The sequence below is a fragment of the Ovis canadensis genome, chromosome 3 (assembly GCF_042477335.2).
Source record: "Ovis canadensis isolate MfBH-ARS-UI-01 breed Bighorn chromosome 3, ARS-UI_OviCan_v2, whole genome shotgun sequence".
Taxonomy (NCBI): domain Eukaryota; kingdom Metazoa; phylum Chordata; class Mammalia; order Artiodactyla; family Bovidae; genus Ovis; species Ovis canadensis.
In genome coordinates this window covers 97,013,266-97,030,529 of record NC_091247.1, presented here as the reverse complement: position 1 = coordinate 97,030,529, position 17,264 = coordinate 97,013,266, and the positions used below count along the sequence as shown (strand labels likewise).

The window sequence follows — 17,264 nt, the reverse complement described above, 5'->3', positions numbered from 1 at the left end:
TTCAGGTGTATTGCATAATGATTGGACATTTGCATCCATTATCACCGCAATAATTCCAGTAACCATCTGGCCCTACACAAAGCTATTAAAATACTATGGGCCATATTCCTTATGTAGCTTATTATATCCCCATGACTTACTTGAGGTCTGTACCCCTGGCTCCCCTTCACCCATTTCAACCCCCTGTCCATCCCCCTTCTTTCTGGCAACCACTCTTATTCACTACATCTGTGAACCTGCTTTTGTTTTGTTTGTTTCTTTGTTTTGCTTTTAGAGTTCACATATAAGTGAAGTCATATGGTATTTGATTTACTGTTGGAATAATACACTCTGGATATATCCATGTTGTCCCAAATGACAAGTTTTTATTTTTAACAATTGGGTAATATTCTATTGTATGTATATGCATTTTTATACCCATTCCTCTATCAGGGGACACTTAGGTTGCTTTCATATCTTCACCATTGTAATGTTGCTATAAACATCAGGGTGCATGAGTCTTTTCAAAGTGTCTGTTTCCTTTGGATAAATACCCAGGAGTGGAGTTGCGGGATCCTATGGTGTTCTATTTTCAATTCGTTGAGGAATCTTCATACTGTTTTCCAGCACGGCTGCACCAGCTTCCATTTCCACTAACAGTTTCTCCTCGCCAGCACTTAGTTGCTGTCTTTGTGATATAGTCTTACGGTACATGTGAGTGATATCTCATTGTGGTTTGGTTTACAGTTCCCTATTGGTTAGTGATGTTGGGAATCTTTACATGTGCCATTTGGCCACCTGTATATCTTCTTGGGAAAAAAAAAATCTATACAAGTCCCTGCTTATTTTTTAATGTAGTTGTATGGTTTTCTTGATGTTGACTTATATGAATTCTTGGCATATTTTGGATATTAATCTCCTAACAGATATATTGTTTGCAAATATCTTCTTCAACTCAGTAGGCTGCCTTTTTGCTTTGTTTGTGGTTTCCCTCACTGTGCAAAAGCTTTTCATTTTGATGTAGTCCCACTTGCTTATTTTTGCTTTTGTTTCCCTTGCCTGAGGAGACAAATAAAAAACCAGCTAAGCCCAGTGTCAAAAAGGGTGGTGCTTATGGTTTCTTCTAGAAGTTTTATGGTTTGGGGTCTTTCATTTTAGTTTTTTGTCCACTTTGAATTTATTTATTCCATCCACTTTGATTTTATGTCCAATCATTATGTGACAATGTGATCCAGTTTGATCATTTTGTATGTAGCAGTCAACTTTCCCAAGATATTTTGTTGAAGAGGCTTTCTTTTCCCCCTTGTAGATTCTTGCCTCTGTTGTCATAGATTAATTGACCATATGAGTGTGGGTTTATTTCTGGGATCTCTATTCTGCTCTATTGAGTTCTGTGTCTGCTTTGGGCCAGTACCATACTGTTTTGATTACTATAGATTTTAGCATAGCTTTTTGAAATTAGGAGCATAATGCCCTTAGCTTTGTTCTTCTTTCTCAAGATTGTTATGTCTATTTGGAGTCTTCTGTGTGGCCATACAAATTTTAGAATTACTGGTTCTAGTTCTGTGAGATTGTCTTTGCTATTTTGATAAATTACATTGAGTCTGTTTGTTGCCTTGAGTAGTATGGTCATTTTAACAATATTAATTCTTCAAATCTGTAAGCATGCTATATATTGGTCTATATTGATTTTTGTTTGTGTCTTCTTCAATGTATTTTATCAGTGTTTTATAGTTTTCCATGTATAATTCTTCCAGATCCTTGGTTCAGTTTATCCTTAAATATTTAAGTCTTTTTGATGCAATTGTAAATGGGATTCTTTTCTTAATTTCTCCTCTGATAGTTCATTAGCAGTATATAGAAATGCAACAAACTGGTGTGTGTTCTTTATCTACCTCTATTTAACTTTACACTTCTATTCTTTTGTTCTTTTCTTTCTTTTTCTCACCATATGGTTAGTTTGTCTTGTTTTCATTGTTTTATTCCCCAGCTGGCACCTTGTTTTAGTTTTGTTTTCCAGTTTGTGCTTTAGTTAGCTTTCTTCTTAACTGGTGGATATAATTTTTGGTTTCCTTTGTTCAACGGGTCTATCTATTGTATTTTTTTTATTGTTTTGGATTTGTTTATGGGTGTATATGTATGTGTGTATATTGTATTATTTTAGTTATTATTTACTTAATTTGTCATTGCTATTGGTCTGGGGTGCATCTTTTGTTTCTCATTTTTGTATATTCATTTTAATCCCATTTAATGTCATACCAAACCACCTCTGGAATCTCTGTTCCCTGGAGAATTTCCAAACCTGAGCCTTTGGAGTGGGAGCACTGACTCTAAGACACTAGACTACCAGAGAACTCCTAACCCTAGGGAGTATCAAATAGTGAGAAATACCACAAAAGCAACCACTTGTATACCAGCATCACCCAACTGCTTGTAGCACCTTGCGCAAGATGTCTCATCCAAACAACAAACAAACAAAAATACAAACCCAATCTTCAGCAGACAGAATTACCACCTCACTCAGCCCTGCCCATCAGAATGATAAAAAAAAAAAACCTCACCCCCTTCCAAAAGAATGCAAGCACAAGTCACACTCTACATGAAATTTACACAAACCCCTGGACCAACTTTACAAGGGTAGGAACCAAAGGAAGCAAGAATTCAGCCTCAAAGCCTGGGAAAAGGAGATCTCAAACACAATAAGTTAAAAAAAAAAAAAAAAAAACGAAAAGGCAGAGAAATACTGCACAAATGAAGGAACAACCTAGAAACACACAAGTCCAAATAAATGAAGAAGAAATAGGCAAACTACCAGAAAAGAATTCAGAATAATGATAGAAAAGATGATCCAAAACCTCAAAAATAGAATGTAGAGGATGCAAGAATCAATTGACAAAGATATAGAAGAAATAAAGAATAAACATACGGAGACAACACAATTACTGGAATTAAAAATACTCTAGAAGGAATCAGTAGCAGAATATCTGAGGCAGAAGAATGGATAAGTGAACTGGAAGATAGAATAAAGTGTAAAATCACTGCTGAAGAGCAGAATACAGGAAAAAGAATGAAAAGAACTAAGGATAGTCTCAGAGACCTCTGGGACAATATTAAATGCACCAACATTCGAAGAAAAAGGAGAGAAAAGAAAGAGTATGAGAAAAATTTTGAAGAGATTAGAGTTGAAATTTTCCCCAGCATGGGAAAGGAAATAGCCAATCAAGTCCAAGAAGCAGAGTCCCATACAGGATAAACCCAAAGAGAAACATGCCAAGACATATACTAATCAATCTAACAAAGATTAGAGACAAAGAATATTAAAAGCAGCAAGGGAAAAGCAACAAGTAACATACAAAGGAAACTCCATACATTTCACAGTTAATCTTTCAGAAGAAACTCTGAAGGCCAGAAGGGAATGTCATGATATATTTAAAATACTGAAAGTGAAAAATCTACAACCAAAATTACTCTAAGCAAAGATCTCATTCAAAATTGATGGAGAAATCAAAAGGTTTACAGACAAGCAAAAGTTAAGAGAATTTACTACCACCAAATCAGCTTTACAACAAATGTTAAAGGGACTTATACAGTCAGGAAATACAAGAGAAGAAAAAGATCTACAAAAACAAACCTCAAGCAATTAAGAAAATGGCAATTTGTTGTTCAGTTGCTGAGCCATGTCCAACTCTGTAATCCCATGGACTGCAGCATACCAGGCTTCCCTGTCCTTCATCATTTCCCAGAACTTGCTGAAAGTTGTGTCCATTGAGTCAGTGATGCCGTCCAACCATCTCACTCTCTGTTGTCCCCTTCTCCTTCTGCCTTCAATTCTTCCCAGCATCAGGGTCTTTTCCAATGAGTCGGCTCGTCACATCAGGCGGCCAAAGTATTGCAGTTTCAGCTTTAGCATCAGTCCTTCCAATGAATATTCAAGATTGATCTCCTTTAAGATTGATTGGTTTGATCTCCTTGCAGTCCAAGGGACTCTCAAGAGTCTTCTCCAACACCACAGTTAAAAGCATCTATTCTTCAGTGCTCAGCCTTCTTTATGGTCCAACTCTCACATCCATACATGACTACTGAAAAAGTCATAGCTTTGACTTTACAGACCTGATGGCAAAGTAACGTCTCTGCTTTTTAATATGCTGTCTAGGTTTGTCATAGATTTTCTTCCAAAGACCAAGTGTCTTTCAATTTCATGGTTGCAATCACCATCTGCAGTTACAAAAACAAACCCCAAACAATTAAGAAAATGGCAATAGGAACATATATATCAATAATTACTTTAAATGTCAATTGATTAACTGTTCCAGCCAAAAGACACAGACTGGATGAATGGATACAAAAAAGAGACCCATATATATGTTGTCTACAAGCAACCCACTTCAGACCTAAAGATACATGTAGCCTGAAAGTGAGAGGATGGAAAAATATATTCCTTGTAAATGGAAATCGAAAGAAAGCTGGAGTAGCAACCATCATATAAGACAAAATAGACATTAAAATAAAGAATATTACAAGAGATAAGAAAGAACACTACATAAAGATCTGAATATATTTAATGCACTCCCTATGAAACTACCAAGGGTATTTTTCACAGAACTAGAACAAATAATTAAGCAATCTATATGGAAACACCAAAGAGCCCAAATAGCCAAAGCAGTCTTGAGAAAGAATGGAGCTGGAGGAATCAACTTTCCTGACTTCAGATTATACTACAGAGCTACAGTCCTCAAGACACTATGGTACTGGCACAAAAATAGAAATATAGACCAAAGGAACAAGATAGAGAGCCCGGAGATAGATCCATGCACCTGTGGGTACCTTATTTTTGACAAAGGAGGCAAGAATATACAATGGGGCAAAGATAACCTCTTCAATAAGTGGTGCTGTGAAAACTGGATAGCTATATGTAAAAGAATGAAATTAGAACACTTCCTAACACCATACACAAAGATAAACTCAAAATGGATTAAAGACCTAAATGTAAGACCAGAAACTATAAAACTCTTAGAGGAAAACATAGGCAGAACACTCATAGGCAAAACATAGCAGAACACTCAATGACATAAATCAAAGCAAAATCCTTTATAACCCATTTCCTAGGGTAATGGAAATAAAAGTGAAAATAAACAAGTGGAACCTAATTAGGGTTAAAAGCTTTCGCACAGCAAAAGAAACTATAAACAAGGTGAAAAGGCAACCCTCAGAATGGGAGAAAATAATAGCAAATGAAACAGCTGACAATGGATTATTCTCCAAAATATACACGCAGCTCATACAAGTCAGTACCAGAAAAACAAACAACCCTATCAAAACAAGGGGAAAAGACCTAAACAGAAATTTCTCCAAAGAAGACATACAAATGGCTAAAAACACATGAAAAGATGCTCAACATCACACATTATTAGGGAACAGCATATCAAAACTACAATGAGATATCACCTCACTCCAGTCAGAATGGCCATCATCAAAAAGTCTACAAACAATAAATGCTGGAGAGGGTGTGGAAAGAAAGGAACCCTCTTGCACTGTAGACTGATACAGCCACTATAGAAAACAGTATGGAGATTCCTTTAAAAAACTAGAAATGAAACCTATGACTCAGCAATCCCACTCCTAGGCATATACCCTGAGGAAACCAAAACCAAAAAAGGTACATGAACCCCAATGCTCATTGCAGCACTATTTATAATAGCTAGAACATGGAAGCAACCTAGATGCCCATCAACAGATGAATGGATAAAGGAGTCATATTAAGTTGTACCACAACTTCTTTATATATATATACATATATATATGTATATATATATAATGGAATATTACTCAGCCATAAAAAAAACTCATTTAAGTCAGTTCTAATAGGTAGATGAAACTAGATCCTACTTATACACAGGGAAGTAAGTCAGAAAGAGAAAGATAAATATTGTACACTAACACATATATATGGAATCTAAAAGGATGGTAGTGATGAATTTATATGCAAGGCAGCAGTGGAGAGACAGACATAGAGAACAGACTTATGGACACAGTGTAGGGGTGCGTGGAAGGAGAGAGTGAGATGCATGGAGAGAGTAGCATGGAAATACATATGCTAACATACGTAAAATAAATAGCCAATGGGAATTTGCTGAATGACTCAGGGAACTCAAACAGGGCTGTGTAACAACCTAGAGGGATTGAATGGGGAGAGAGACGGGAGGGAGGTTCAAGAGAGAGGGGATATATGGATAACTATGGCTGATTCATGTTGATATTTGGCAGAAAGCAACAATTCTGTAAAGCAACTATCCTTCAATTAAAAAATAAATTTAAAAAATATCACACACACACAGGAAGACCTAAATGTTAGACTGGGCACTATATAAAACTCCTAGAGGAAAACACAGGCAGAACACTCTCTGATATAAATCACAGTAATATCTTTTTCAATCCATCTCCCAAAATAATGGAAATAAAAACAAAAATAAACAAATGGGACTAACTTAAATTCAAACGCTTTTGCACAGCAAAGGAAACAATAAGCAAAAAAAAAAAAAAAAGACAAACCACAAATTAGGAGAAAGTATTTGCCAGTGATGTGACCGACAAGGGATTAGTCTCCAAAATTTACAAACTCATAATGCTTAACAGCATCAAAACAAGCAACCCAATCAAAAAATAGACAGAAGAATAGACATTTCTCGATTTCTCCATTTCTCCAAACAAGACACATAGATGGCCAGGAGACATATGAAAAGATGTTCAACATTGCTAAGTATAAGAGAAATGTAAATCAAAACTACAATGACATATCACTTTACACCAGCAAGAATGGCTATCATCAAAAAAAATCCACAAACAATAAATGCTGGAGAGAGTGTGGAGAGAAAGGAACCCTCCTACACTGTTGTTTTGAATATAAATTGGTATAGCCACTATGGAGAACAGTATGGAATTCCTTCAGTTCAGTTCAGTTCGGTTTAGTTGCTCAGTCATGTCCGACTCTTTGTGACCCCGTGGACTACAGCACGCCAGGCCTCCCTGTCCATCACCAACTCCTGGAGTTTACCCAAACTCATGTCCATTGAGTCAGTGATGCCATCTAACCATCTCACTCTCTGTTGTCCCCTTCTCCTCTTGCCTTCAATCTCTCCCAACATCAGGATCTTTTCAAATGAGTCAGCTCTTCACATCAGGTGGCTAAAGTCTTGGAGTTTCAGTTTCAGCATCAGTCCTTCCAATGAATATTGAATTCCTTTAGGATTGATTGGTTTGATCTCCTAGCAGTCCAAGCGACTCTCAAGAGTCTTCTCGAACACCACAGCTCAAAAGCATCAATTCTTCAGCACTCAGCCTGCTTCACAGTCCAACTCTCACATCCATACATGACTACTGGAAAAACCATAGCCTTGACTAGATGGACCTTTGTTGGCAAAGTAATGTCTGTTTTTTAATATGCCGTCTAGGTTGGTCATAACTTTCCTGTCAAGGAGTAAGTGCCTTTTAATTTCATGGCTGCAGTCACCATCTGCAGTGATTTTGGAGCCCCCCCAAAAATAAAGTCTGACACTGTTTCCACTGTTTCCCCATCTATTTGCCATGAAGTGATGGGACCAGATGCTATGATCTTTTTTTGAATGTTGATTTCTTGGTGCTTATTTCTATGTATCAGGTGAGTTGATTACAAGTTCTGACCTTGGAGAAGTGGCTTTATGTTGGAGCTGTGCGGTGGGACCTAGCAGCACACTCCTGTCTGGTCAGCAGAGCTATATGCTCTAAGGGTGCCCCCTATGTGTGCTGTGTGTGCCCTTCTGTTGTGGTGGATCTGACTACTGTGAGCATGCTTGTAGGTGAGGCTCCCAGCCCAGTTCACTGCCAGACCTGCCTTGTGTGCTGACTGTTGGCCACTAGTGCACAGGGGTAGGTTCTAGGGCCTGTGGCTATGGGTCAATGAGGGCTCTGGGGCTGATACCAGCCCACTGGTGTGTGGATAAGCTCCCAGATCTAATAGGTTAAAAGGAGAACTCCAAAATGACATTTGCCAAAACCAATGTCCTCAAGGTAGAATGAACTCCATAAAATGGCTGCCACCAGTACTTTCATCCCTGGAGGTGGTCCCAGTTGCCTCCTGCCTCTCCAGGAGACTCTTCAGCAGGTAGGTCTGACTCGGGCTCTCTTAGGAACAGAATCTCTGTTTCCTACAATCTTCTCGCACTCCTGTGTATAAGCCCTGGTGGCTTTCAAAGACAGAGAGTCTTGGGTGTTGTCTTCCCAGTTCAGGACTCACTAGGAACCCAGCATGGAGCTCAGGCCTTTTGTTCCTCTGGGAAGGACTATGCAATTGTGATTACCCTTCCATTTGTGGTTTACCTTCCCAAGGATATGGATCTTTATTACATTGCATCTCTATTCCTCCCACCCATCTCATTGTGATTCCTTCTTTATATCTTTAGTTGTAGAAAATCTTTTCTGCTAGTCTTCAGCTTTTCCCATATATAGTTGCTTTGTAACTAGTTGTAATTCTGGTGTGCCCATGCGAGGAGATGAACTCACTGCCTTCCTATTCTACTATATTGGCCACACATCTTCTAGGTCATTCTTTCTCTCAAGATGTCTTAGGAATAAAAAGGAATGGGTTATATTCATAAAGCCATTTTATGAATATTCCCTTTAAACATCTGACATCCCTTGCTGCAGCTATCCAGATCCTACCCATTCTTTTCCCTCCCCCAGAGTCTTCAAGTCTAGCAGCCTACTCTGACTCATGGCCCTTTTCCTTCTGCTGCTTTCTCCCCATTCCTGGATCTTTTCCTCTTGAACAGCCTTTGCTCATTAATCTTTGCTCATTAATCTGGTCTCCCTTGGCTTCTCCAGCCATTGCCCAGAAGTATGATATGATATTCTCAAACATGAATGCACATGAGAATAATCAGAAAGGCTTCTCAAACACTGAATTCTGAGTCCCACATTCAAAGTTTCTGATTCAGTTAGATTGGAATGCAGTCTAAGAATTTGCATTTCTGACAACTTCTCAGGTGATATTTATGTTCCTGGTCCTGGGGCCACTCTCTGGGAATCACTGATATAACCAAAGTCCTTTGGTACCACATATAAATGGTCCTTCCTCCACCTTGAAAGGTGTTATTATATCAATAGTTACTTTATATCACATATCACACTGTGCACAGTAAGTGGGCAGGATAAGAGAGAAAATAACCTTTATAAAGGGAAGATGTGCTGCTAGTCTTTCCTGTCTCACTCTCTTGCCAGGTGGTTAAGATGATGATCGTTGTTGTATGCACCTTTGCCATCTGCTGGTTGCCCTTCCACATCTTCTTCCTCCTGCCTTACATCAACCCTGATCTCTACCTGGAGAAGTTTATTCAGCAGGTTTACCTGGCCATCATGTGGCTGGCCATGAGCTCTACCATGTACAACCCCATCATCTACTGCTGTCTCAATGACAGGTAAGACCCTCATCCCCCATAGTCTCTCGAGGGCAAGAACCTAATAATCGCTCTGTTGAATCCCTGCTGACTGAACCATGGGATAGTTTTCTATAGTCTGCACCACTCACTCCTCTCTCACAGCCGGCTCTGCTCAATTACGTCGGCTGCTTGGGGACTACAAAGACAAATGGTCTTGTCACCATGCAGGAACAGGAGCCATGAGTAGACCTTTTTTCATTTCCAAGAGGAGCCAGAAACACACACCCATATTTGAAATCTTCAGACTTTTAAACACTGGTTACTAAGTTAGTATTGGAGGGTCGGGCGCAGGGCAGATAAAAACTCTCTGTGATTAATACACATAAATCAGGCTGCCAGCTGGATCAAGTTCATGATTTTGTTCAGTCTGCTCTAAGGATCTCATGCACAGAGAGTTGTGCATGCAGAAAGAGGCAGAGAATCAGAGAGAGAAAGGGTCAGAGAATGAATGAGTCAGACAGTGAGAGACAACAAGAGAGAGAGAGATTGATGCCACGCGAATGTTATCCACCACATGGCATTTTTTTCCCTTCTCTGGTCTCTCATTTTCCTCTGCCCATCCCATCTGGGCAGGGACTTCCCTGGCAGTCCAGTGGTTAAGACCTCACTTTCCAATGCAGCGGGGGTGGGGTGGGTTCAATTCCAGGTCGGGGAGCTCATCTCCTACATACCCCGCAGCCGGAAAACCAAAACACAAAACAAAATCAATATTGTAACAAATTCAGTAGACTTTAAAAATTGTCCACATCAAAAAAAAATCTTAAAAAAATTTTTTTAGGTAGCTTTGTCCAGTTTCTTCCAGCACTTCTAGCAGGACAGGGTAAGCAAAAAGAAGTCAGAGCCTCAAAGGCCCCATTCTGCCTTTGTTTGGCCGCAGGGCCCAGGAGAGCCTCCCCTGAAGTGGAAGCCAACTTCAGACAAATAAGAAAAGAAAGAACCCTCAGGAATGGTGATTAGCAATAAGGAATCCACCACAGTGTGCAGAGTCTGCAAAAGGGAGCTGGGAAGCTGTGATGGCAGTTCAGTCATCTGGAGCACCCCCTCAGCCTCTGTGTGAAGAAGGGAGACAGGAGAAGGAGGGGGAGGGATAAAAGATTAGTCACATTTGTGGCCAACAGGCATCAGCCTACAAGGAGCCTTCCATGAATGAGACACTCAGGGGCTATGGCTTTGAAGACAGATATTCCCTGGGACTTTTCCAAATAGTCTTTGTTTAACTCACAGATGTCTCTTTCTTCTAAGAGCCTCACAACCTGCCTAAACATTTCTAGGTTAAATCTCTCAGCACATCTTTTAAGTAAAAGCTGATTCTCTCTGCTTAAAACACAGGGAAACTGAGGCACATTGAAGGGACACGACTGGTAGAAAGTCAGTGGGCTACTTTGGGGAAAGGACTGGGTCTTGACACTGTATTGTACATATAATGAACACTTGGTGAATGTTTTTACTGATGCTGAACTGAACCAGAGCCGGTAGAGGCAGCATATTTCAACTGCCACCCTCAGTACAGACTTGCATTTCACGTGAACTTGGGTTCTAATCCTGGAGTTGACCTTGATGACTGATCTTTGAATCTTTTGCCCTTAGCATCTCCAGTTATCAATTAATTTAAAAAAATAAGAAGACAGAGTCTCATTTGGGTATACCCTCATGTTAAACAGCTTCTGCAATGGTGGGAACACCCCTGAGAGCAGGCCATACTCAAGCGTTACTTGTCCATTCACTCTCCTTCCAGGTTCCGTCTGGGCTTCAAGCATGCCTTTCGGTGCTGCCCTTTCATCAGTACTGGCGACCATGAAGGGTTCGAAATGAAATCCACTAGGTACCTCCAGACCCAAGGCAGCATCTATAAAGTCAGCCGCCTGGAGACCACTGTCTCCACAGTGGTGGGGGCTCATGACGAAGACCTGGAGGAAGGCCCCAAGGCCGTGCCCTCATCCCTGGACCAGATCTCCAATGACCCCTCTCACAGCGACTCTAAGACCACGATGGAGAGCTTCAGCTTCTACTCCAACATGCTCTCCTAGACCACTGGGCTTTCAGCAGGCACGGCCAACTCTATCTTTGTCTTGCTTCATTTCATGCATGGATAAATCTTTGGTATAAAATCCATAAGAAACACCCTTGGGGCTTGTGAAAGGCTGAGAATAATTTGAGGAAAGCATTCCATTCTGGAGTTAAAAACCTACATTCTTCTATATCTTTGTCACACACATGCTGCGTGACCCAAAAAAATCATTGACTTCTCTGAGCCTGTACAATGAGAAGATTAAACTTGATTTTCTCTACAATCCATCCCAAGATTCTAGAATTAATTTCAATTGCATGTGCTCATTTCAGGGTGATTCCTGCAGTGCAGAAACAAATCAAACTGATTTGTTCTCAGTCTTGCTTGTTTTCCTTTAGCTGCTGGCTCACACTGCATCAGCCTCTGCTTGATAATGTAAATGAAAGGAGAAACCAGCTAAAATCTGAATGAAAGATTTAACCTTCTCTTCTAAGCACCAATGAAAATAAGGTATACTTCTGAAGCCCCTTTTGGCATCTCAGTAAATCAATGTGTCATGGGATTGAGAGTTTCAAATTCATCTGTATTATGTCCCCATTGACTATCCTGAGCCACCAATGCAAATGGAATATGTCCACTGATACTAATGTCCGTTATGAACCAAGACTCAGGAGAAGTGTGCGACACTTAATCTGATCTAGCATTAGGCATGTGCTCAGATGCTCAATGACTGAGGAGGCTGTGCCCTGCAACCACATTTGGGGGAAGAGGCCACCTTACATCTGCTCTTTAGACTCTGAATCTCCCTTTCCTGCCACTGGCTTTGCTGGCCTCCTGCCTAAAAGAGGTAGAATGATCAATAAACCCTAAAGAAGAAGAGTCGGTCAACAAAGAGTTGTGAACTAAGAGCACTTCATGTCCTAACAGAGTTTTGGGGTTACAGCAGGTGAGCATGCAATTTCTGTCTGTCTCCAGATCTGTGCTTTGTCCAGATGTGGCTGAAAGCAGAGACAACATGTAACTACATAAATGCCTTCCTCATGGTTTGAAGGATGCATTTACAAGTCCTGCGTCCATTGTGTTGAAGGAGAACAGTGGTGCACGTCAGGTTTACAGCCTTTACCAGCTGTGCTGGCCCTCACCCTGCTAGGGCATTGGCAGGCAGGGAAGAAGCTGTAAAGCAATAGTAGAAGCCAGAAGGACCTGACAGCCCACATTCGCCAAAGCAGAACAAGAAGGATTAAACGAAGGAAACCAGCTCAGTGTAAACACATGGATGGAATACTTAATTTAGAGGCAACAAAAGTCAGTGCCCAAAACATTTTAGTCATACTTCTAACAAAGAATCAGGCCATGTATGGATTATTCACATCAGAGGGATGTAAAGAACTGGCATGATTGTGAGAAGTACCCAAGAAGAAAATGTTAAGGAGTAGGGGGACTTTCTCTCCATGGAAGAGGTTAGAGTTGAATTTAACAAGGACTATTGAACACTTGGTCTGGACTTGGCCCTGACAGAGCAGAGGGCTGGGGACACACAGCTTCTTCTGTTCTTGAGAAAGCCTATCAGACAGGCCATTGCTAACTCACCAGTCTTAGTTGGTCTAGGCTTCCCAGCAGGCATGGAGGCAGTTGAGAAGCAGAGTCTCCACAGGATTCTAAAGACACACACTCAACATGCGTAATGGGGTCAAAGTCAAAGACCTTAAGATAGCCTTTTGCAATGGAAGTTCTTTGAGATAATTCCAAAGAGAGCATCAGCCAGGCTAGAGGAACCGAAGGGATGTGGTTGGACAGCATCATCACTGCACATGGTTGGAGCGGGCAGTATCAAATGTGGCAGAACGTTTCCTCTGAGAGAGAGCCATCAGGCCTTCCACTGACCCACCCTCCAACACCCATTTAACTGATAAAAGTGCTGCCTTCTCCCATGTGTGAGAAACACCATGATTTGTACTGTGCGTGGGTCTCATTCTTATAGAAATGCGTCACCCTGTGTTTATCTCCTAAGTGTTTTTCCTTGATATTCTATTCAGTAGTGATAAAATAGAAAGCATCATTGGGCCATCTTTGTTATGTTACTTCCAAAATGTGGGATCCGGTTGCTGTCAGTGAGCTATTTATACTGTGCCAATTTCTCCTTGTTCTTTCACAGACAGAAATTGATGTATATCATAGACACAGTAGGACCATAGCAACTGAGAGATGGGGAGGAAGACTAAATGGGAAGAACTAAAGGACAAGAGTTCTTATCTTCCTCACCTCCCACTAAAGCGCTAAGACGTAGTGGAATTTCCTTTTTCTCGGAAAGACCAGGTGGAACCCTGGGAAAAGGGGGCTTGGGAGCTAAACTTATTGACCTGGCTTTCAGGAAGAATCATGTAAACAAAGACAGGTAGTTCTTAAGGTTTCTATACTTTCCAACCTGGGATCCTGGAAGAATCTCCATACAGAAATAAAGTATGTTTTTGACTAATTCTTGCCTCTGTCTCATTTCTAGGAAAACTAAGCACCTTATAAGATACTGAATGGGGTGGTCCTATGAACCCTAACAAATTGCACAGACAAAAGAATGGAGCCCAATGCCCAGCAAACTCCTACCTTTGTGACAAAATGGGTTGGCAAGATGTGAGAACAATTTCTGGGTGGGAATCTGGGAAGGTAGTATGGGATTGTGTGAAGTGACCAGCAGAGTCGCCTATGAGTAGAACTGTGTCAGTTCAGGTCCTCCCAGAAGCAGACACCAGGACAGAGTTAGAAGTGCAAGAGACTCATTGAGGGAACACTCGGGAAAGATAAGGGGTGAGGAGGGCAGGTTGGGGAGGCCTTGAGACTCCGTGGAAATCTGATGCCTGTGAAAAAGGTGGGGGGAGATTGAGCAGGAGGAGCTTCCATATGAGGTACAGCCCAGGGAAAGTCTCAGCTGGCTCACCAGCTTGCATGCAAAGAGTGCCCCACACTAGCAGAAATGGCCAGGCCTCGTACACACAACAGACTTTCACTGACTGGGAGCTATCTGGAGAGAGAGTGGTCTGGGCTTGAACACTATGGTGGGTCCTGAAGGTACTGCAGCCAGAGGCAGGCAGCTGACTACACTCCCACGGCCAGCTCTCTCCTGAGGGGAAATCTGTGCCGTCACTCCCACAGCCACCACCAGAGCTTTGGTCCAGCCCCCTGTGTTTGAAAACATGTCAGGAAGCCCTTGGCAATATTAGAAACGTCAGTGGTTAATCTCTGTGAGCCCTGGAAACCTGGAAGAGAGCCCAGGAAGAAGGGGCCACGCTGTACTGCCTCATCCCTCAGGCATGCCCACTCAAATGAGTGATGAGCAGCTGGTGGAAGACATGCAATGAGACTGTAGGGCTTTAACACCATACACAAAAATAAACTCAAAATGGATTAAAGATCTAAATGTAAGATCAGAAACTATAAAACTCCTAGAGGAGAACATAGGCAAAACACTCTCAGACATAAATCACAGCAGGATCCTCTATGATCCACCTCCCAGAATTCTGGAAATAAAAGCAAAAATAAACAAATGGGATCTAATTAAAATTAAAAGCTTCTGCACAACAAAGGAAACTATAAGCAAGGTGAAAAGACAGCCTTCTGAATGGGAGAAAATAATAGCAAATGAAGCAACTGACAAACAACTAATCTCAAAAATATACAAGCAACTTATGCAGCTCAACTCCAGAAAAATAAACGACCCAATCAAAAAATGGGCCAAAGAACTAAATAGACATTTCTCCAAAGAAGACATACAGATGGCTAACAAACACATGAAAAGATGCTCAACATCACTCATTATTAGAGAAATGCAAATCAAAACCACAATGAGGTACCACTTCACACCAGTCAGAATGGCTGCGATCCAAAAATCTGCAAGCAATAAATGCTGGAGAGGGTGTGGAGAAAAGGGAACCCTCCTACACTGTTGGTGGGAATGCAAACTAGTACAGCCACTATGGAGAACAGTGTGGAGATTCCTTAAAAAATTGCAAATAGAACTGCCTTATGACCCAGCAATCCCACTGCTGGGCATACACACCGAGGAAACCAGAATTGAAAGAGACACATGTACCCCAATGTTCATCGCAGCACTGTTTATAATAGCCAGGACATGGAAACAACCTAGATGTCCATCAGCAGATGAATGGATAAGAAAGCTGTGATACATATACACAATGGAGTATTACTCAGCTGTTAAAAAGAATTCATTTGAATCAGTTCTGATGAGATGGATGAAACTGGAGCCGATTATACAGAGTGAAGTAAGCCAGAAAGAAAAACACCAATACAGTATACTAACACATATATATGGAATTTAGGAAGATGGCAATGACGACCCTGTATGCAAGACAGGGAAAGAGACACAGATGTGTATAACGGACTTTTGGACTCAGAGGGAGAGGGAGAGAGTGGGATGATTTGGGAGAATGACATTCTAACATGTATACTATCATGTGAATTGAATCGCCAGTCTATGTCTGATGCAGGATGCAGCATGCTTGGGGCTGGTGCATGGGGATGACCCAGAAAGATGTTATGGGGAGGGAGGTGGAAGGGGGGTTCATGTTTGGGAATGCATGTAAGAATTAAAGATTTTAAAATTTAAAAAATAAAAAACTAAAATTAAAAGAAAAAAAAATAAAAATAAAAATTAACATAAAAAAAATAAAATAAAATAAATAAAAAAAATAATAAAAGAGTGAATTTTGAGAAAGAATCTAGATAGCTATGCAACATGGTGAGTATCAGAAACAAATAAATAATAAGGATGTTTATGTTAAAACTAAGATGACTTAAATTGAGGTGCCTGGATAAGCTTCAAGGAATTCACAAATTCCCTTCAAGTTCCCCACAAATCATGTGTAAAACATTTTGTGTGTGTGTGTGTGTGTGTGTGTGTGTAATAAAGGGTGCAAAACCTGAATCATCTCAGAAGAAATCATTCTCCGTCTTCTCTCCAGAGAAAGAGAGAAAATAAACTGTTTACAAGAGAGGGGGCAAGAGCCCCGAGGCCTTCAGAACACAGTGAGAGGTAAATGAGCCCTGGGAGAACCAGAATGGCTGCAAGGAAACTTGAAACAACTTTGGAACAAAACCATAATTCACTTCAGGCACCCAGATGAGTTAAAGTTGTAGAAAATCTTTAAAGATGTTTGTGACAGTAAAAGCACCCAATTCGGGATTAAGGGCTGGGCTTACACTTCATTGAAGAGATGAATATTTGTTAGCTGAAGAAAATACTAACCTTAGTTATAGGTCAAGAAATAATATCAGCCGTGGAGTATGGACATTCTTGCAGAAATTCAAAGACATTTTAATTTAGTCCTGTGTAGGCATGTGGTCTCATATACCATGAAGGTGACTTAAGAGCCATTCTGGCTTTGGTAATTCTCCCTGCATAGCTGCATCAGATCCTTTTCATGAGTAAATGGATCTTCCCAGCTCTGAAACCCAACAAGGGGTTTCAGGCAAGTCCTCAAACAGAGGCAGGCAAGGTGGAGACATCAAGAATGTTCTTCTCCATCTTCAAAGGTGAAGGGAAGGGGCTTCCCTGCTGGCTCCACCGAAAAGAATCCACCTGCGAATGCAAGAGACATAGGTTTGATCCCTGGTCTGGGAAGATCCCACATGCTGCAACAAGAGAAGCCACCACAATGAGAAGCCTGCACACCTCAGCTAGAGAGCAGCCCAAGAAGCAGCCAAGACCCCGCACGGACAAAAATAAATTAAAAAGTGAAGGGAGACCCTGACCGCAGAAACTGCTTTCCTGAATCCCATAGGCAATGCTCTGAAAT

At 40.9% G+C, this 17,264-nt stretch overlaps 1 protein-coding gene across 1 annotated transcript in view; it reads left to right on the top strand.

The window, feature by feature from the left end:
- The window catches only part of TACR1 (tachykinin receptor 1), a 165,535-nt gene extending 153,795 nt beyond the window's left edge, over window positions 1-11,740 (top strand). Inside the window, exons 4-5 of the mRNA XM_069583727.1 lie at window positions 9,232-9,428; window positions 11,185-11,740. Coding sequence (XP_069439828.1) covers window positions 9,232-9,428; window positions 11,185-11,476 — 489 coding nt within the window. The 3' untranslated portion in view covers window positions 11,477-11,740. The remainder of the gene's footprint in view (window positions 1-9,231; window positions 9,429-11,184) is intronic.
- The last annotated feature ends 5,524 nt before the right edge of the window (window positions 11,741-17,264 follow it).